The sequence below is a fragment of the Cyprinus carpio genome, chromosome B13, assembly GCF_018340385.1.
Source record: "Cyprinus carpio isolate SPL01 chromosome B13, ASM1834038v1, whole genome shotgun sequence".
Taxonomy (NCBI): Eukaryota; Metazoa; Chordata; class Actinopteri; order Cypriniformes; family Cyprinidae; genus Cyprinus; species Cyprinus carpio.
In genome coordinates this window covers 22,445,350-22,467,719 of record NC_056609.1, presented here as the reverse complement: position 1 = coordinate 22,467,719, position 22,370 = coordinate 22,445,350, and the positions used below count along the sequence as shown (strand labels likewise).

The 22,370-nt window shown below is 37.7% G+C and overlaps 1 protein-coding gene and 1 long non-coding RNA gene across 3 annotated transcripts in view; one reads left to right on the top strand and one right to left on the bottom strand.

Moving 5' to 3' along the window:
• LOC109099386 overlaps window positions 1-20,519 on the top strand; it is a 53,351-nt gene extending 32,832 nt beyond the window's left edge. For both annotated transcript variants that reach the window (XR_006156308.1, XR_006156309.1), the window contains 4 exons: window positions 1,044-1,107; window positions 2,213-2,301; window positions 17,215-17,310; window positions 17,382-20,519. This is a non-coding gene — a long non-coding RNA (uncharacterized LOC109099386). The remainder of the gene's footprint in view (window positions 1-1,043; window positions 1,108-2,212; window positions 2,302-17,214; window positions 17,311-17,381) is intronic.
• A 137-nt stretch (window positions 20,520-20,656) lies between these two features.
• jag1b (jagged canonical Notch ligand 1b) overlaps window positions 20,657-22,370 on the bottom strand; it is a 30,701-nt gene continuing 28,987 nt past the window's right edge. Inside the window, exon 26 of the mRNA XM_042737295.1 lies at window positions 20,657-22,212. Coding sequence (XP_042593229.1) covers window positions 21,763-22,212 — 450 coding nt within the window. The 3' untranslated portion in view covers window positions 20,657-21,762. The remainder of the gene's footprint in view (window positions 22,213-22,370) is intronic.

Sequence of the window (22,370 nt, the reverse complement as noted above, 5' to 3'; positions counted from 1 at the left end):
ACAAATTAATCTTGGTTTATGCAGTTCAGCAGTTTGATTGGCCTTTGCATACACCCTATTTATTCACTTCTTCCAGTGTGTGAACAAAATTGTGCAAACAGAAAATTTTACAATAAATCATTTATTCTCCAGTCATCTTATCATTGCAAAATAAACGTTAACAGAATGATCAGGTCTTATATCACATTGAAGGGGTTTATTTTGTTATAATTAACTGCTGACTGTACATTATCCCACTAAATAAATGTTGAAAAATTATTTTATTTTTTGAGAAAAACTTGATTAATGAATGCACAAGAGGCACGAAACTAGCACAGCGTGATCCACTATACAGTCTAGCAGTTGCACACTAAAATATTTGACTTAGAATAGACCAATCACAATTGAGTATTTCAGAGAGCCATGAAGGAATAATAAATACTGTAAGTCTTCGGTGCAGATTTTCAGCCACTCATCCAGTATTTAGAGATTTTTGCAGTCTAAAATACAGGTTATGCAGGCAAAGTGGCACATTATATGTTTTTTCTCAAAGGAGTGGAGCATTAATTCATAAAACTTTCTCACCATTAGAGGTGGTAAATAGTTTCAGCATTCAGTCAGTCTTGTTACAGTGGACTTCAAAGGCCAAGAAGCCCCTGGCACTGCTTGCGAACATGCCTGAACTATGAGGGTTCTTTCTCATTTGCTTAAACACGTTGGTATTTTTTCAGACACTAAACCTCCTTTGTGTGGTGTCATATTTGGCAGATATTAACAGCCTTTGTTCTGGCCTTTGCATGGCCACGTATAATTGATAACATCCATGTTTAGGAGATGTGTCACAGACTATCATTTAATACAGTGCTGATTTGCATTAAAATTATTTTCCGGAGAAAAGTGTTTCCTCATGCACAAATGAGGATTTGTTTAAACAAACAGGCAGTCCTAAAAGCGATTGTTTTATCATTAGCTTACCGTGACAAGCCTTCACTGTTTGAATATCACCAATGAAGATTTTCTGAGTGTTAGTGGATTTGCTCCATAAAATGTGTTTTCTTTTGCAGGTGGGAATGTATGCAACGAAATGACACGTCAACCTGAGATGCATTATCAGGCAGCAATACAGAGGTAGTTGATTTCCTCTTCTCATTGACTAAAGAAGACTGGTTTGAGTATTTCTTTCCACATTAAGTTGACTCATGAAACAGATGATTGTATCAGAAGCACCTGTGTTGTTATTAGTTCGGACAGCTGTCAGGCTCAGTCGGAGGTCACTGTCTGGATCGTTTTTATTTTGGAAAAAGTCGACTGAAATATGTTCACTTAGTTGGCAACTCAGAACATGATTCCAAATGCGTTTTATACAGAACTTGTAGTTTCAAGTCAGATGTATAGAGAGAAAGATCTTTGAAGAAACCACCCATTATATCTGGCTAGACAGTTAGAGACGAATGCACTCCATCCTAATAGAGGCAGAGCTCAACAAATATTTGAGACTACAGCCAAGTCCACCCGAGCCTGGCTTGACAGCAGCTCACAGGGAAAATGTGGTTTGCTTATCATAGTAAACAAGTTCAGACTAAAACTTCACTGTATCTTTAGAGATATAGCATGTCAGACTCTGAAGGGAATTACAGTTATCATTCTACATGATTTGTGTTTAACATGCCTCAAAAAAATAGAAACTAAGTAGGAACATACAGACTAATATGGCTGTCCAGTATAGATTATTTTAAGTGATCTAGGAAAAACAAAAAGAAGGAAAAGTAACTGACCAACAATTTGCTTGGCCTTCATTTTTCAAGCTAAATTTGGCCAAGTTTGAAGGAACTAAACCGGAATACATCAAACAATGTGGTTTGTTTTACTTATATCGAGTTACATATTTGAAACTTTATTGACTGAGGGGCAGTGGGGATGTGAAGTTTACATTCAACTTTATGGCAGCTTAGCCATTTTCTTAAAAACAACAAAGCTTTTTCAACATTTCCCATGAAGAGGGCATTGAGGTCATTTTAAGCTGTTGATGCTCTTCTCGTCTTAGTGGTTTCACTCCCATTTTTTACTTCAGATGTCTGTGAGAATTTTATATGAATATCATGCATATTTTCATCTCCCCTCCCATTTCACCCTTTGTTTCAAAGAGAAAATTTATTATATTTAATTTTGTGGTAAATGGCTTCCACATCACTTAGCTACAACTCCATCTTTATTTTTGTTTTTACCTTCACAGAGTTGCGTGTGTTTCCTGAGTGTGTTGTAGTGTGTTCCAGTCCTCCAGAGAATTCTGCTCTTCCCAGTGGAAATCTGAACCTGGATGTGGTAAGAACTGCTTATGTTATAAAATAATGTTTATAATCAGTGTTGGAAAAGCTACTTTTAAACTAGCTTGCCAAGCTACACTCTACTTAAATAGATTTAGTTAAACTACTGTCAGATGACCCTCTTTAAAAAGAGTTGGCTAAACAAAAGTGTCTATCTGTATAGAAGCTCTTTAAAGGGGCAAACTGATTTTATTTTGTGGACAGTCTGTATTCTTCAGCCATTTTTTAAGTTCTCCAGTTATTCTCCAGCTCTTTATATAATGTATAAAAAAATGTAAGAAAATTAAGTACATGTGTCTTTAATGTATGCTGTTTCTCAGTCTTGAGCCCATTCCCTGCGAAAGCCATGAAGTGGGAGGGGCTCTCATGTAGTTAATTCCTATGCGTTTGGTTCTCCCCTATCGCTTATTGGTAAGTCTCTTTTTACTCTATGGAAGGGGCTTATTGGTAAGTCTCTTTTTACTCTATACTGCTCTCTGGGGTGGACCACTAAATGCCTTTGGCCTAAGATGTTGAGCTCTTGGGTCTTATTTATAAATCACACATACGATTGGATTTGATCCTATAGCAGTTAATTCAACATTGTTTATGAAAATGTAAAGATAAATACTGTAGGCCGTAACAATACACATTATTGTAATTATATGCACAAAGGAACAGCATTTTAACTGTTTTTTTAAGAAGTACATCACAGAAGTTAGTTCATTTATATTAATGTTTTCTTTAAAATAATATTACTATATGCCCACAAACATGTTGTACATAAACTGGTCCAAGAGTGTGCATATTGTCTAGAAAATATAAAATTTCTGAACCATCTATAGAAAAAGATAATGATGTGAAATTCTGTTAATATATTAAATAGATTTTAAAGCATGAGTGCTGAAAATATCACATTCATGTGGACGATTTGCAATTTGTTTTGTTTCATTGTTTTTACGTTTTTAAAATGCTGTGTGAAGATAACTCCAATTTGAACAATGTGTTTAAAGACCCCTAAGTTCTGTTAAATTCTCCATCTAGCTAGTCTTGAAATCAAGAATGTGTCTTTTGTAGGTGCCCCCCCCAAGAAATGCATCTGATTATATTTAAATGGATAGTTCACACAATAATAAAAATTCTGTCTTCATTTAATCATGTCATTCTGAACCTATATGACTTATTTTCTTAATTACTTTCTTTAATTTAAGTAGTGCCCTGACAATTCGATGTTTAAAAAAGTAGTTTTGTTAGAGTTATTCGTCTTGATGCTACAGTAGGAAATTGAATGCAGTATACTTATTATGAAATCACGAGTTGCATCACTGGTACACTATAGTGCTGCACAATATATCATTTCAGCATCAATATCACGATGTGCTCATCCACGATAGCAAAGACTAGAATACCCAAGACGTGTCACTCGTAAAGTTTTGAATGCTCAATATGGTCGCTCAATTGCAGGAAGCCCCGCCTTCTGAATGAAAGAGCCAATCGATAATTGATAAAGTCAGCGCGTCACTGCAGCTGCTGTTAGAAAATCCTGGTTTGCTATAGAAACAGTCAGCACTCTGAGACGTGCGCTCAGGACTGCGCATGCGCACTGGCTGATTTAGCCTAAAAAATAAGCTTTTTATAATGCTATTTGAGCAAAAGTAACAATATTTATGACAGTTGTTGTCAGATTCCATTGGTGATTTCAAATATAAAATTTAATCGTAAGCTTAGTGAACAGTTTTGGAGAATTTGATGTTTCCCCATTCAAAGTGATAGGAGCTGCACTTGCATGCACGAGAGGCGTTTCAAAGATGGCTGCCGAGTGACATGACTTGCCTTAAAGGGACTTTGACGATAGTTACATCGCAGGATGTGCAATGTTTAGTATAGGCTACTGATCGTTATATTTATACTGAGTGTTTTCATTGCTCACACACAGGTACAATGTCTACAGAGATATCCATTTTAAATCCATGTAGTAGCAGAGCTACTGCACGCAATTTTCAGTGCTGGAAATCCGTTTATCCTTTGTTGAAATTTCCGTGTTGTCGTAGAGAGCACAGGTCACGGTTGCTTAGCAGCGACAGACGGTATGAAAGTGCATGCTCCCGAGTGCTTTGGAAGGGAGGAGAAAACGGTGCGACTGGTGTTTTCCACGCATTTTTAGGCGCGACATGTGAACGGTCCTAAAATCTGTCTACACTGGATGTGACAAAGCGACCGTTGCCAATCATTTGAACTTTGTCAATACGTCATAAAGAGAAAATGGCATCAGTTTACAGTCTGGGATTTGTCGTGCCGCGCCGCATCCAATGTAGACAGATAGCATAACTGATTATAATGGGTTCATTGTATCTTGTCATTTTGTATTTTGTGTGTTGTGCCATGCCGCTCGTGTCCAGTGTAGACACGGTGAGAGCCATGCAGATGCACGTAAACACTGAATTTTGTTCACTTATGCATCTATTTGTGCCTGAGATACTGTGCTCTGCAAGTATCCTTGTAAGCGCAGTTGCTTGTGGCTTAGGTGAAGGTAAACAATTGAGAAAGAAAATGGGTATGTAACAGTATTTTGGTTTACAGCAGTTTAATGTTCCTGAGGCTTTCTGTGTTATGAATGTTGTGACGGCCTGCCTACCTGCCTGCTGTGTGGTTTTGTTAATTTCTGTGTTTCATTGGGGCGGGGCTGCAGCCTGAATACCGATGGAGGACACCTGGGCCCGGAGTCTTTCCTCATTATAAAAACCTGTTGGGTGTGTGGGGGGGAGTTCGTCTCTCCCGCGCACCACCTTTTATGTTGCTTTTTGCCGGCGTTTGTGTTTAATTATTGCTTTGTTTGTTAAATAAATATATTATATTTTGATTCAACCCCTGCTTCCCTCTTTAAGTTAATCAAACAACGAAACACACAAAATTTTGTTTTTAACTTTTGTAGCTTGAAAGGGGTCATATGATGCGATTAAATTTTTTCCTTTCTCTTTGGAGTGTTACAAGCTCTTGGTGCATAAAGAAGATCTGTAATTTTTGCAAAGACTAAAGTCTCAAATCCAAAGAGATATTCTTTATAAAAGTTAAGAGTCAACCACACCCTCCTAAAACGGCTCGTTTTAACATGCCTCCACATGTCTACATCACGATGGGAAAATTTGCATCATGCCGCCCAAATGTTGACGTAAAGAAAGAAGTTGTAACTTTTATTCTCGCTGTCGGTGCTGCCGTCATGTTCTGGAAATGCTGTGTGTTGCATTGTGAAAGCAAAACTACTTTGGCCTTCCAAAAGAGGACACAACTAGAATTCAGTGGTTAAGTTGTAATTACGACACTGTTCCAGAACAGTTCAACCCAAATATTCAGATGTGTGCAGTGCATTAAATGGAGGACAAGGACTGTTTCCTGAACCAGTAGCCTACAATGCTTCTGTGCATCTGTTTCTATAAAGTTTGGCTTTTCTAACTCACAGCCTGTAAGTACATTTACATATTTAAAGAATTTACCACTGATTATTCAAACGCGAGTTTTGAGCAGTGTAGAGCAGCGCTTGTTGTTTTTATCGTTTCTCAGATCACAAATGCAGACATGGTTTTATGTTTACCCAGCGCAATACGCAACGTGTAAAAAAGACAGTACAAGTCATTAAAATCAGTAATTATGTCCTTACTGGATGCAACAAATACATTACTCATTTGTAATGGATTTTATTGGTTTTGTCTCATGCCTTGAGTCGGCATTACAGTATGGTAAGGGGCGTAACATTTCTGTCACACGCTTGATGCATTCAGCCAATCACAATGCACTGGATAGCTGGCCAATCAGCGTACACCTCGCTTTTCAAAACGATGAGCTTTGTAAAAATCACCGCGTTTCAGAAAGGCAGGGCATAGAAGAGCAACAATAATGTACATTATGTGGAAAATCATGTTATTTTACATTTGATTATTCAATTTCTATACCTGAATACTGTTAGACTTACCTAAAAAATATAAAGCACTGCTTATTTAATTTGTTGTTATATTTATCTATGCTTGTAATTTGTTTATTTCATTTGCTGATTTACTTACCTATAAAATCACCCCAATCATTGATTTTTCCCCCCAAATTAAACTATTGAATGTGGTGGTTTTTTTTAACATTTTTTTTATTGCAATATATATAGCAGAAAAATGAAATATCGGATTGTGAATTTTTTTCCAATATCATGCAGCCCTAGTACACTATGTATTTTGCTTCAGAAACAAGACCACAGTTTTACTTGGCTCACACACATGCCCTCTTACTCACCCACTTTTATGGCAACAGTTGTGTGTGGGTCTGAAGACTGTGATTTGGTTCAACAGGATACTCAGTGGTAGGATCTCTGGAGCCATGAATGTCCAAGTGAAAGCATCCTTGTTTAGACTTCCTGCTGTGTCTTCAGAGTACTTATCTGTTGTGTCTCCGCCCCACTCAGATCTTCTTCAAATCTTCCCTGTGAGTCTCTCTCGGTTGATCCTAATCTTTCTTCCAATAGAATCCTGGGAAATGCACACAGAGCCGCCCACCTTGGGTGGACATCAAGGACGAAGACAGTCTTCCATCTGTCCTGCCATTAATGTCGGTACTTTTTCGAGTTGAATCATTTGCCATTGTTTTTCTTTGAGACGTTTTCTTTCAGCCCTTTTTTCTTGTGTTGCTTTGGCTTTCAATGAAAGCAAGAATTGTAATAATTTGAGTGAAGTTATCCAGTTTGACAGTGAAAAGTTCACATTGTGTAACCGCTTTTCCAGTTCAGGGAAGCAGGGCCCTTGTTTTTGCATTCCCCTCATCAGGATGTGGTTCTCTGTGCTTGTATATACTGCGAGGAAGGGTTAGCAGGAGCTTGCGGTGGTGCTCTCGCTATTTTGGCAGTTTGGAGGAGAGAGTGCATCAGGAGAAAGAGCTAGAGTTTCTCTCATGACAAAACAATTATTTCAGTTGCTCCGCTCTAATTTGTCACTGGGATCCTTTTTTACAGTTTCTTTCTTTCTCTTTTTTGCTTAAAGTTAGCCAGGAAAGTTATGATTCTTAACAAGAAATGCGGCTCAGCTGTATGAGTCACATACGATGCAGAATTTCAATTTGAAAATGATAATGGCTTGGTGAATTTGTTCTTCCAGTGTTGTCATATGTTTATGGTGAGTTTCTCTCACCGCAGAGCTTGACAGTGAGAGTCTGAATGACGCCACATGTTTTGAGGCAGTTTGGGAATTTGTCTGTGGTCCTTCCATTTGATTTAGAGCTCAGTTTGCAAAACATAGTTTATATCAGCCGCACAGGGCTGCCATAACACCTATCCAAAGGTCACAAAGTTACACTCCGATATAACGTGTGGTTACTTGCAGCAAGAGAGCATGTGAAAATGATATGTGTTAGGTACTATGTGCAAAGTCACCACTTCAAACCCTAGAAGGGCTGTTTCATGAACTGAAAGGTGACTTGTATCACTGTCAGAACAAGATTAATGGTTCCTTGAGTGATTCACATCCTGTGGTGTGGTCTGAAGATGGTAGAACGGGAAGGATCCTTCACTGTTGTGTAGCAAAGAAGCGATGGGGGTGCAGTGCACAGTCAGCACAGATTCACATCATTACAATTGAGACGAGACGTTTCTTCCTTTTCCTTTTAATGCACTTCCTGAAACTCCTCGAGACAGTGTCTAGCAGATTGTCCTTACTGTAAATTGGGTCTGTGTTAGGTCACAAATCATACTGTACACTAGGGTTTGAGAGTTTTTAAAATTTGAGTTGGAATTTACACTACAGTCTAAGTTAGGGATTGGAATCATATGGATTTTATCAATTCTTCTTAACTTTTAATTAAAAAGTTACCTTTTTTTTACTTACCCTAATGTCATTCCAAACCTGTTTCTGTGGACCATGAAAGAAGATATTTTGAAAAATGTGTCTGTACAATAATTGCATTGTGTCAGATGCTGTTTGAACTCCACTGACTTTCAAAAAGAATCTTAATATCTGATCCACAAAAGATAGAGAGTTTTGTATTTTGATTTTGCTGCATCTGTACCTCTGGATGTGTGCTGGAAGAATGGGAAAGATAGCAGCCTTGTAATGACGAGGTTGGATCAAAGCTCAGCCAAGCAGATGTGTTTTTACAGCCTCCACTCCTTTGGGGAGAGCTACAGTGTTTATGGACATAACTTTATCCTTTCTTTGTTCATCTCCATCTCAGTTTCTCACTGTTTCCAACAGCAAGCCAAAGAACACTGTCATTTCAAGAGCTTCTTGGCCCTCACAAACTCATTGTCACCTAATCTGGTTTTTCTCCACCAAAACAAAGAGGTGGATTTTTAAAGTGGTTATGTTTTATGGATACTCTTCATGTCAGTGCTCTGGTTTAGATGGCTGGAGTGTTGTTCTGATAGGTACTTACAGAAGACATACACCATTTATGTCTTTTATGACTAAAAGAAGAAAACGTTTCTTCTGGCATTCATAGAATAGGCAAATGTTCTTCCTCGTGTTCTTTGTGTAGGTGACATGCATTGTAAGGAGTCCAAGCTGTAGTTTCTCTCTAATTTGTTTGGTGGCTTTGGTCTTGCTGTGCAAGCAAGTGTAGATTTCCCTTAACATGAGACAAGCAAGCCTGTCTCATGTTAGACTCAAGACTCCCCAAAGGCATCATCTTTGTGAAGACAGCACAATACATCATAATGCACAATGTTGACAATATTCATACTTTCCATGATGGTAAAAAAATAAATAAAAATGTGTGGGTGCTGCTGTGGTATGTTTTAGTGTCTCCAAACATTAATGTTCACATTATTCATAGTAGATGGATCTCATGACTAGTGAATGAACAAGGCAAAGTTATTGACCAATCAGAAGCCAAGATCTGTTTTATATAATGTTTATTTTTTTTTATGTTCTTTAATATTATCCAAGATTCTTATGCTTAAATTCCCATTCAAATGGGATGAATAGAAGTGAATGAGACATAGGGCCCTATTTTAGCGATCTAAGCACATGGTCTAAAGCGCACAGCGCAGGTGCACTTAGGGCATTTTCAAATCCACTTTTGCTAGTATAACAACAGGAAAAACAATCGGCACTCTCGGCGCGTGGTCTTAAAGGGTTGTCTCTATTCACTTAATGAGTAACGGGTGTATTTTTGGGCATAACGTGCAGTGAAACCAGTCAGACTCTCATCTCCCATTCCTTTTAAGAGCGTTGCGTCAGACATGACGCGATGCGATAAAAAGTATCTTTTCCATGTAGTTTTTGTCCTAATCTCCGGAGACAGTGACACGTGACAAAAAGTGACACAGAATTCTATTTTAGAAATGCAATGTCGCAGCAGGAACAACATAAAAAATATGACAGTGATAATCTCAGGTAATGATTGTGTGCTTTATTCAGTGTTAAAAGTGTCTAATGTGAGTTTGAATATAATTTTGAATATTATCTTTATAGCCATATTGAAAGCAACAATATTTACCTCAGATCTTGAAAATAAATTAGGCTAAAGCAAACTTGCGTTAAAACTGTGAACTCATTGCGGACCAACATCCATAACAAAGATGGTATCACTCACTCACTAACTTACTCAAAACTGTTCAGTCCATTCACATTTGAATCATCTATTTTTAGTGTCCACTTTTCTTTACTTCACACTTGCCGTGTTTTTGCTGTCACATCGTGTCTACACTGGACGAGACAAAGTATTGCAAATCATTTGAACTTTGTGTCAGGATGTAATAAATAAAACAAGTCAGCAGTTTTCTGTCTGGGATTTCTTTTTAGACCAGCACACCCATGCGCGCACAAATGGGCGCAAATGCATTTGTTATTTAAACAACATGACCCAGGATGGGAAAATGAGAACTGCGTAGGGCTGAAGTTAGCAAAAACACTTGTGCTGCATTGCGCTGGGTATATTAGGGTGACCAAATGTACCATTTTCCCAGGACACGTCCTGGCCAGGATTTCTATATTGCCTAAAATAGCCACGTTTTGGCTTTGTTTGAGCTGCACAGACTAATTGTTGTATGACAAAGTAGCTAGAGCCACTGCCCCTTTGCCCTCATCGGCTGAGATGCCCCTCTCACCAATCCCCCATCACCCCACCTCAAAGCTGTCTGTTACCGGTCGGCTAAAGATCCGCTGACTCCGCTAATCCACTCCATGTTTCCCTCCCGCTCCGCAGCAACACTCATAATCTGTGTGCCTCTCGCTGGAGAGTGGAGACCACAGTCCCCGAAGGTCGTTGCATTACCAGGTAGATGCATTACGATCCACATTAGTCAGTGGTTGATCCGCAGAATTAGTAATTAGTTGGTAGTTTGTTTGTTTGTTTTTGTTTTTGTCGGTAATGACTCGGCCTTCTAAAAGTGTTGTACAAAATATCCATGTTCTTAGAATTAGAATGTCTAATCAAATTATTGTACCTGATCAGATCTAATATAGATTTTGCTACTTTGTAGACAATAATAATAATAATAATAATTGCCTTCACAAAAAAGAAGACAGAGAGAGAAAGAGCGAAGGGAGGCTGGTAAAGCACGGTTCAACATTGGAAACATGAATACAAAGCTCCAGCAAGGCAGCAGGTAAATCATTATATAGAATATTTAGCAGGTTGTCACACTTTAATTCTTGTAATTAAGTATATTTCCCATTATAATCACTTGTCTTGATACTAGTAATCTATAACACATCATATTTATTATTTATTAATTATTTTTTATTAAAAATGTATTATTTATTTTTATTATATTTATTATTTATTAATTATTATTTATTAAAACTATCTTAATAGTAGGCCTATAAATAGTTAAAAATATAGTATAAATGTTCTAAATTAGTTGTTTATTAGTATATAATGTAGACTTATGCTGTAAAAGTACAGAAGTACAATGAAATTATCTATCCTATCCATGCAAATGAAAGTATTCAATTATAAATTTGTAACAACTGGATCATTTGAATTAACAAGCACCCACCCTCCTTATTCCCCTTTTTTTGGTTTGGGCCACTGTCCCTCAAAATATCTGTGCACGGCCCAGATGTCATACACCTATTGGTATGCTCAGTGCTACTTCAAGTCGAACACTAATATGTACACATATTTGCATCGCTTTGACCGTTCTCTGTAGATCCCAAAACCTGGATATTTTAGGCAATATAGAAACCCTGGCCAGGACATGTCCTGGGAAAATGGCACGTTTGGTCACCCTAGGGTATATGATAGGGCCCACAGTCTAGTGTGACAACATCTTTACTCATCATGACTACTTTACAGTAAAATTATTGGGACAGTCCTCTTAGGGAAATCTACAGTAGAGTTAAGTAATTTTGCTCAAGGGCATTATGGCCACATGCAAGTTCCAGTACACAGATCTCTCCCTGTCTGATCTTTGTCCTGATCCGTAACTGCACTTCCACCACCCACACTGTGGGCCTCCAGGTGCTTGTGTAACAGTGATCTGCTTAATGGCTAATGTGTCCAGGTCACATGACTAACGGTACATATTTGTTTGTTTACTAGTACAGATGAGCCGTTGTAAGGGTGTTCATGAATCGTGCCAGCGCTTACAGCTCATCATGTACAGTAGGACTGAGCTTATGGAAATGTAAAGGGTGAATGAATCTCGAGTCAAAACTGACTCATTTCCTTTTATAAATGACTTGTAGTTGATAGAAGTAACTTTCTAACTTATTTAAAAATCATTTAGTGTAAAGACATAAATAGATGCTATTTAAGTGTTTGTGTCAAGGGTTTATGGCCTGCATTCCTCCTTACTGGATTCTGCTTGAATTTCTTTCACTTTTAACTTAGAGGTTATATGCAATGAACACACCTTTTGTAACTGTAGAGGTCATTAGAGCTCTGACATTGTGCCAGATAATAATGTATGTTAAAGTCTGCATTATTAGGGCTCTACTGATTATAGATGTTGATCAGATTAATTGCATGATACATCATTTATCAAGTGAATGATAAGTAATCACGTGTAATCAATATTTTTAAGTGAATTTCCAAAAGATTATTTTATTTTAAATAGAATTTTTCTTTTTATTAATTTACATGGTTACAGGATTTTTTCCCCCTCAGAAAATACAATAAAAACAATAACATTGTGAAATATTACTACAATTTAAAATACATAAGTGACGGCAGAACTACATCTTCATCAGCCATTACTCCAGAGCTTAGTGTAATGATCATTCTAAAATCATTCTAATATGCTGATTTGGTGCTCAAGAAACCTTATTATCAATTTTGAAAACAAACATTTCTTAATATTTTTGTGGAAACCGTGATATATAGGTGCATCTCAATAAATTAGAATGTCATGGAAAAGTTAATTTATTTCAGTAATTCAACTCAAATTGTGAAACTTGTGTATTAAATAAATTCAATGCACACAGACTGAAGTAGTTTAAGTCTTTTCTTCTTTTAATTGCGATGATTTTGAATCACATTAAACAAAAACCCACCAATTCACTATCTCAACAAATTAGAATATGGTGACATGCCAATCAGCTAATCAACTCAAAACACTTGCAAAGGTTTCCCGAGCCTTCAAAATGGTCTCTCAGTTCGGTTCACTAGGCTACACAATCATGGGGAAGACTGCTGATCTGACAGTTGTCCAGAAGACAATCATTGACACCCTTCACAAGGAGGGTAAGCCACAAACATTCAAAGCCCAAGTTGCTTGAAGTTCAGTGTTAAATTTCCACAGTCTGTGATGATTTGGGGTGCAAGTCATCTGCTGGTGTTGGTCCATTGTGTTTTTTGAAAACCAAAGTCATTTACCAAGAAATTTTGGAGCACTTCATGCTTCCTTCTGCTGACCAGCTTTTTGAAGATGCTGATTTCATTATCCAGCAGGATTTGGCACCTGCCCACACTGCCAAAAGCACCAAAAGTTGGTTAAATGACCATGGTGTTGGTGTGCTTGACTGGCCAGCAAACTCACCAGACCTGAACCCCATAGAGAATCTATGGGTTATTGTCAAGAGGAAAATGAGAAACAAGAGACCAAAAAAATGCATATGAGCTGAAAGCCACTGTCAAAGAAACCTGGGCTTCCATACCACCTCAGCAGTGCCACAAACTGATCACCTCCATGCCACGCCGAATTGAGGCAGTAATTAAAGCAAAAGAAGCCCCTACCAAGTATTGTGTACATGTACAGTAAATGAACATACTTTCCAGAAGGCCAAAAATTCACTAAAAAAGTTTTTTTTTTAAATTTATTTATTTATTTATTTTTTATTGGTCTTATGAAGTATTCTAATTTATTGAGATAGTGAATTGGTGGGTTTTTGTTAAATGTGAGACAAAATCATCACAATTAAAAGAACAAAAGACTTAAACTACTTCAGTCTGTGTGCATTGATTTTTTTTAATACACGAGTTTGACAATTTGAGTTGAATTACTGAAATAAATGAACTTTTCCACGACATTCTAATTTATTGAGATGCACCTGTATAATATTTTTTTTCAGAATTCGATGAATAGAACATTCAAAAGAAAATCATATACACCAAATCAAATTAATTCCCAAATGTAACATTAATATAAACCAGATCCATTTAATTAAAAAATCTTTGTTGAATAAATGTATTATCTTCAAAAAAACAAAAACAAATGTTAATGACACCAAACTTTTGAGCAGTAGTATAACTTCACTAGATTCACATGTAAATTGACATCCTTAATTATGTTTTCACAGATATTCCCTGTTCCCATAGACACATTGAATTGTGCCTTCTCTCACTCCTTTAACTTTCTGACATATTTCTTTTCTTAGCATCTTTCTCTTTCCCTTGTTCTTCTTTGAAGCCCAGTGAAGTACATTAGAGAATTGCTTCTTGGGAGAGTTTCTCTGAGAAAGAAACACTGCTCCATTGTTGCTGTCTCTTTCATCTGTTTTCCAAAGGTTTGTAAAATGCATATGAAGGTATTGAAATTCAAATGCTATTCCTCCCTTATCCTCCATGTTTTTGTCTTGTGTGTGTGTATGTGCGCTGTACCGTTCACGCTTGCTGGGTGTGTTTATTTTCAGTGGACTTATCGTTAGTGAGTATGGGTGTGTTTCTGCGCACTAGTGTGTCTGGATATCCCCCTAAAAACCGCCCAGTCTTGGTTGCAGTGGGTGGAGGGTCGTGGTAAGTTGGGGGGAGTTTGTGTGTGTGTGTGTAGGAGAGAGTTCAACAGACAGTGGTCGTGGATGGAACACAATCTACGGATGAGACAGCAGTTTGCTCGCTCCGACTTTGGAAATGGATTGTTTTTAAACATTAGCGGCCCACGTTACAACATGATTTCCTATGAATACTTGTCTCTGTGGGTGGACACACACCGCAGAGAGTCTCTTGGGTTCTCATAGACAGTGTTTTTTCAGATCTTCCCATACATTAACCTTCCCTGCACCTTAAAGTGAACCTTCTCACTAGCTATTGATCAGCCAATTTAGAGTGAAGCAGCACTGATTTAAGTGTATTCCTGCTAAACCTGCTAGTTTCAGCTTGTGGGAAAAAAAAACTTTGACAAAACTGGCTCTTTCTCTCTGTGGCTGTGGTTTCCTCCCATGTTTTTTTTTTTTTTTTTTTTTTGTGACTTAAGGGTCATATACCGGTAGACATGATAAACCGGTAGAAACTTGACAAACTGTATAAATGTTTTATTATTGTTTCTGTTGTAGTTATGTTCGTGTGAGGTTACAGTGTTATTACAAAAGTTTATACTGTTCATGCATTTTTGCCAGTTTAATGTTTCAAGTGATTTTTAACCAAAGAAATGAGATGCAAAAGAATTAAATTCGATACTCACGCATTGTTATGTTTTTGGCAATTTTGGCATTGAAACCTTATTTCTAGCAAAAATAACATAATTGTGAAAAGAGACTTATATTGTGATGAAAGACTTTGGCCATATTGCCAACTAGTGTGAATTTTGGACATGAAATCCACATAAAAACATACACTTGCTTAATATGGATAAATGTTTTATTCAGTAGTAAGACATGTACATAAAATACTATGAAAACATGTGAACCAAATAAATTCTTAGATCAAAAATTCATGTGATTTGAATAAAATTAGCACAAACATTCTGAAATGTCAAAATGATTTGCTGCTGTTAACTTCCCAGAGCTGTTTGACAAGCTCCCAGACAAAAGTTCATCAGAGTGTTTTGTTGTAAACCGCAAATCATTTATTGCATTTACTAAAAGACCCACCGTGGCTTCCATTTCTATTTAGCACCAATTTTCCCATAAGAAATGATTTTGTTGTCTTGACATGGGGTGGAAATGCTGCATTGTTTGCAAATAAAAGTACATTTATGCATTTGGCAGTTGCTTTTATCCAAAGCAGCTCTCAAGGTTTAAGTTTAAAGTTACTTTTTTATGTTCATGCATTTCCTGGGAATTGAACCCATGACCTTGGCATTGCTAATGCCATACTATACTGTTTGAGCTACAGGAATAAAAAAATAAATAAAGACTTGGCTTGCAACAAAGATCTTATCTTGTGAGATTTTATAATACTTTTGTCTTCATTTAATATTAAACAAAAGAGCATAGATGCAAAGAGCATGCGCAAAGGTGAGCAAAATGGATAGCGGGTCAGTCTGTCTTCATTGTTTCCCTTTATATTTGTTGTATTGTTGTTGATAGTCACATGCACTATAGGGTTCAAACCTACAACCTTTTGGTTATTATCCCATATATTTATCCACTAGGCCACAACACTTTTCTCTATAAAACAAGGCATTATGTATGGGTATATAGAGGCCTCTTCTTCAGGCCAGCGTCCGTGCACTTTATATGAAACACATCCCTCTGCAATTTCCTCATTTCACTGTAATGACTTGACGGACCTTGTGCTTATCTGGCTGCTTGCTCCTAAAATAGAACTAATAGCCTATATATCTTAAACCTGTTCAGAGGCTGGTTGGTAAACCTACACTTTTATGAAATCCAATCACTTTGGACTGGAATGATTGTTTTGTGTCGGTTAATCGCAGTTCAGTGATCCTGTGTCCCTAAAGACGGCGGCCACAAGCACCTGCTCTGTTCTTGCTCAGTCAAGGATTGATCTGTTGATAGAGCTTCATTAGGACTGTTGAAGTATATGTTGGTGGGGTTCAATAAGCTGCTTCATCTCTTTATTCTTCTCAGAGCTGCCTGGTTAAGCATGGCTAGTACTAAAACAAGGACTTCAAAGTGTTTGTCCAACTATTCAGGTGGTCAAGCCAAGTCGTAATGAACACATGCACACAAACGCACACACAGTCAATGGATATTTAAATAACTACAAAAAATATGTTTTGCTCAATGTGAGTGTATTTACTAATCTCTTAACTTGGGAGAGTCTCAAGTCTGTGATTCTTAGCATCAATTTTATACCACAACAAACATGTATATGTAACACATTCAACCAAATTGGTACTTTTGACATTATTTATATTAACACACAAAATATACAATATGCACAAGCAAAAAAAGCAAAGCTGCAATAAAGCAAATATTTATATTTTGATAAGCATGATCAGAAATTTGATGACCAAGACAGAGAAAAGGGAAAAGTATTTCCTCTGAATACTGGCAGTTCAACACAAGCTTGTGTTTTTGCTTGGTCTCTTGGGTATGGGCGTCAAAACAAAAAATCCCATGGATTTGTTCCCATGGCTACACCAAATATAATTAATTCATGTCAGTACAATGGACTTCTCTTAGAGTCCTTTAAAAAAACAAAAACAAATAATTTACTTCATAGTTTCTGTCAGGTGTTGAGAGAGTAGTTCTGTTCCAAAACCTAATGAGATACCTACATAGACAACATCTCAACATCTAATGAATGATACATTGATTTATAATGAAGATTTATTTTGTTTCATGGACCATCTTGAATTTAATGCATCTCTATTTTTTTTGTCTCAACATAGTGAGCCAAGCCATTCAAAGTATTTTTCTGGCTCTGGCGAGATGATAGATCCATTACCCAGTTCCACAGCAACAAATAGAGCCATTCTTCAGAAGATGTAAGTACTGTTCTGATATACCTTGCGGTGATCCATCTACATCTTCTTGTAACCTTTCTTAATTCCTCCAGTGCCAGGCAGGCTAAAGTCCAACCCCAACAACGGCAAGATGATCAAGCGGACAAAGCTGAGAAGGGGTCTGCTGAAGCATATCATCCTGTCACCATATCGTCTAGCAGCTTTCTCACGGGTGAGTCATTGGAGGAAGGGAAAGCCGTGTTGCCATCTAAATTAAGTAACAGTAAAGAGATAACCGAACCACATCTTGACACTACCGGTCCGAAGAGACGACCACGGACCCAAAGTAGCTCAGGAGAAGACGCTGACCGCCAAAAGACAAAAAGATCTCGTCTTGGAGAGCCTGCAGCGTCAAGCTATTCCAACAATCCTTCTTCCGACGTTGCCACTCCAGACTCCGTTTGCAGTCCTCAGCCTGAGATTTCACAGACTAACCAAAGCGGGCTGGCCGCAAGTTTGAGAGGCCTATCCATCAAGCCTTTATCCTCTGGCTCCTCTATTAGTTCCAGATCTGTCGCCAAAAAGGGAAGGAAGGGGGGTGAACCCAGAACATCCCGATTACACCGGCTCAAGAAGTCCTAAGGGGCGCAGCGGCATAGAACAAGAGAGGATGTCTGACGCCACCAAGATGTATGTTACAGTACACACTTCTACTGTAATACTGTCTGTCAGCGGCGGTTGCACAAGAGTTCACCACACACAGTCTCTGCATATACAGTACTTCCCTTCTCCCTTTAAAGTAAAAAACACAAAACTGCTCAAACGCTTGAATTAGATTACCAAGAAGCTCTCAAATATTTGAATCGACTCCACTAGCAACAACTTAAAAGGAACTCAAGCAAACAGTAACTTTAAACACTCTAAACAAAAACACAAATGCAGTTCGCGTTTTCGGTGTAAGATTTGTATTTCAGACTAGCGGGAGCCGTTGAGCACACTGTGGCTTCAAGCCCAAATCTCTGGCTCCATCCGTCTGAAATCTGCACTCTTCCAGCTTGAGCTGAGCACATGATTGATTTCGCTGTGTTCTCACATACACCGCGCTCCTTAAGCGATCAGGGGTTTTCACCGTTGGAGCCGACTGCCGTCTCCCTGCGGTTATTATTTGTAAATGTGTTATTGCTTTTCGTAACAGCTATAAGTCTGCTGCAGGATGACTGACAACGTTATGGAACACTGAAGTGGTGCTCGCGTCCGATATTTGGCTAATCACGGGTGGAGTTGACATTGATTTAGTGCGTGATGGCAGGATGATTATATGTATGGACATAAATTTGTTGAGTCACATGCTTTATTTTCTAGCCGTGCTTACAAATCACTCAATGTTTATGTATTTAGTATAATAAATGTGTCATAAAAACGTTATCAGAATATACAAACATTGTGCGGTAATAATCCCATAATGCGGCAGTCGGAATGCTTCTGTTTAGAGTTACAACATATTTCACTGTATATTCTGATGTCATGAAATTCGAATCGTTAAAGATAGCAAACCATTTGTTCTTAATCAAACAATGTTTGCATTGAGATAACTGTGAACTAAATGTCCAAGGAATACCTTAAAAACTGAATGTAATCTACTGTACTGCCTTACAATATAACTCATGTTTTACTATTACTTAACCATTAAAGGAATTCTGATTTCTTGACTTTTAATTATCTAGTGCTCTGAATGACATACTGTAATGTTGGAGATCAACCTTTAGCAAATTGAGGCTTAAAGTTGTGAGGTGACCGAAGTATAGTAGCAACAGATCTTTTCCATATTGTGACTTATGTTCAAGTGTAACGGATTACTGAAAAAGAAAAATTTTACGTAGGTTGGGAAAAATGTAGGTCTGTTTATTGCTTGTTAATTAGATTTTTAAGTGGACTAAATGCTTGGAGAAATCCAGCATATATCACAGAGAAGAAAACTGAGTTATGACATTTTGATTGAGGCCAGGATAATAACATGCATTTACAAATTAGAATTTTCAGTTCGTTAATTTAAAAAGAACAATTTTAACCATAAAAGAAAATGTCATCAACCCATTCCAAACCAGTTCAACTTCCTTTCTTCTGTGGAACAGCAAAAGGAAATTCTGGAGGCTGTGCTGAGCATTCATTTTGATGTAATTGCAATGAATGCAGATGGATGTTTTCAAGCCTTAGAAATGACACAGAGCGCAATAAAATAATCATAAAAGTTACTTGTGCATTATATCCAAAGTGTTCAGAAGTTATAAAAAGCCTTTGTGTGAGAAAGAGACTGAAGTTTAAGTTTTTTTCACCAATGTTTCTCTGCTGTGACCAAATTGAGTCAGCGAGTTTATCTCGAGTCTGATTCATAAATCATTAAGACAGGTTTTATGAACTGGATCAACGGAGTGATTGAAAAGATGTGACTCACAAGAATGATTCGTTCACAAATTGGACTTATTTCACCAATTATAAGAAAATCTTGAGTGAATGTTCACTTAAATTTCTTACAAAGCTATCACATGACTTCAGAAGACTTTGAATATAGGGCATGAGTTGTATGAACCACTTTGATGATGTCTTTGTGTTCTTTTTGCCCCTCGAAACTTCCATTCCTCATTTAGTATGCATGGGGAAACAGCTCCCCTTACTATCGAAATGCCTTTTTTGTGTACCACAGAAGAAAGAAAATCATATATGAACAAAACACCTTGAGGGTGAGTAAATGATGACAGAATTTACATGATACATGACTGGAAAAACCCTTTTTTCTTCTCATCACCATAAGCTTTGGCTTTGCCCTGTAGTTATTTTACTGAATACCTCATTCATCATATAGGGAGGAAAGTTCAGTCGCAGCGTCAGTCTTCACATGGTACAGAGTACAATCAGACCTGCACGGCTGTACCACGAAAAGACATTTAGACAGACCTTGTGCCTCACATAACATTATGTCAGCGTAAGAGAGGATTCAGCTCCTCCCAAAGCAGCACACAAACATTTAATTTTCCTTTTATACAAAATGTTTAATAAATATAACATTCCAAAAATATTGCCAGGAACAAACTAAAAAACTAATTTACAATATGGTCAAATATGAAAATTGCCATGATCTCATAGAATTTACAAATGTGATAAGCTTGCCGGTTTGGTGTTTTAGAGAGCCTTGATATAAAAGCGTAACGAAAAGAACACTACATGTGCACAGCAAAAGAAATGGACTCCTAAAAGCAAGGCAGTCATCTACAGTGTTTCCATTAGCCCCCTACTGTTCAAGTATTCATAGCCTAGCTTATGACGTACTGCAAACCGAAGCGGAAGAGAAATGATTTGTGTGAATCAGGTTTACCAACAAGCAACTAAAAGACTCGTGTTCCCTTTTATTTTAGATATTTTTAATGATTTATTTTTTTCTTTTTCATCCGTGGCAAGCAATGTGTCTGCCACCAGGTATCCAAACAAAAAGCAGTCATGATGTTGACATTACCTGCATTGAGCAAGTAAGAGTTGGCAAAATACATACAATAGAAGTTTCAAATATTGAAATATCTGACAATGTATAAAAAAAAAAAAAAAAAAAAATCTCAGGCACACAAATGCCCATCTTGTTTTTTGAAAGAAAAAAATAGACTGCTTTTTCTCTCTGAAATTTTGGTATGTGAAACATCAAACAAATGTCATCCTAACAAAGCTATAGGCTTACAAAGCTATCAAAACCTTCAAAACTAGACAGGACATATAAATAAAAAGGAATGATATTTTAAGGCTCTTGATTATTAAGTTAATAAATCAAATATACACAGTGATTAATTAAAAAAAAATATACATATCTACACTAAATTGACACAATTCTTCATATTGGCAGCAGAAGGCTGACCGACCTATCCCGCCCCAAGAAAAGAAAAATAATAAATATATATTTTTTTTTGCTTTTTTCCCCCCGTTTTTCATACTCATTTCCGACAATTGCTGTGGTGCTTAGCTGTGAAGGCACTTTCAGTTCAGAACTAGAAATAAAACCAACTAGAGAGAGTTTCCACACAGCCGCTGGATAAGAAAGAAACAACTACTTTAGCTGTGAGAGCATTGTCATTATGAACGAAAATAACACTTAAAACTTTTTGCAAACACTATGCAAACTTTTCAAACTCAGAGATACTCAAACGTATCCACAAAAATATAGACATTTGAAATGTGTACTTTTTTTTTTTAAACAATTTTTTTCTTTTACGAAGGAAAACACTGTATGCGAAACGCAGCATTTGGGTTTTCCAGCCGTCCACAGCAACTATTACAATAGCCAGTGTGAAGCCAGCTTGTCAAAACTTAAATTAACACAGAATTCTAGGCCAATAACAGCCTTGGAGTCCAGAACACAACGCAACAGTTTTAAGAAGCACAACCCCCCCGAGACCCTGCCAAATGACCAGTAAGTGCAACAGGGGTTTGGTCGCACAGCAACACAGCTGCCTGCTATACGATATACTCCAACCTGTTTAAACTCTGTGCTGTCTCCAAGTCTCTGTTGTCCTGTTTGTTAGTCCAGTTTGGGTTTTTGTTGGGCGTGCGCTCCTCCCGCTCCACCAGCATGTAGGCCGGCTGCTTGGTGAAGCGCGCTTTCTGCAGGTGTTTGTCCATCTCCTCTTCCTCCACCTCGGAGTTATGTGTCCTAATTTTGGCAATGATGGAGTTCTTCCCCTCGTAGTCTTTTATGGCCACGCCATGGGCCGCGTGTTTCTCGATGGGGTTCTTGATTTGGTTGAGCTGCTCACGCACATTATTGGTGGTATTGTCCTCTGTAGCTGAGGTAGTTGCGTTGCTGTTCTGTTTCCGCCGGCGGTGAATGCACCACAGGAAGGCCGAGGCCAGGGCAAGGATCCAGAGCACGATGAAGATGGAGCTGAGCAGAGGAACCAGGTAGTCGGGACAAAAGAACCAGAAGGACAGTTAGTCAGTATTTGGGACAACGAGAAGACTGCAGGGGAAACTATTAAAATGTCTTTTTACTGGTGAACATTTGTGCATTGGAAATGGGAAAATCTTGGAGTTTGAAAACAGAAGTGGTGTAGGAAAAAATAATC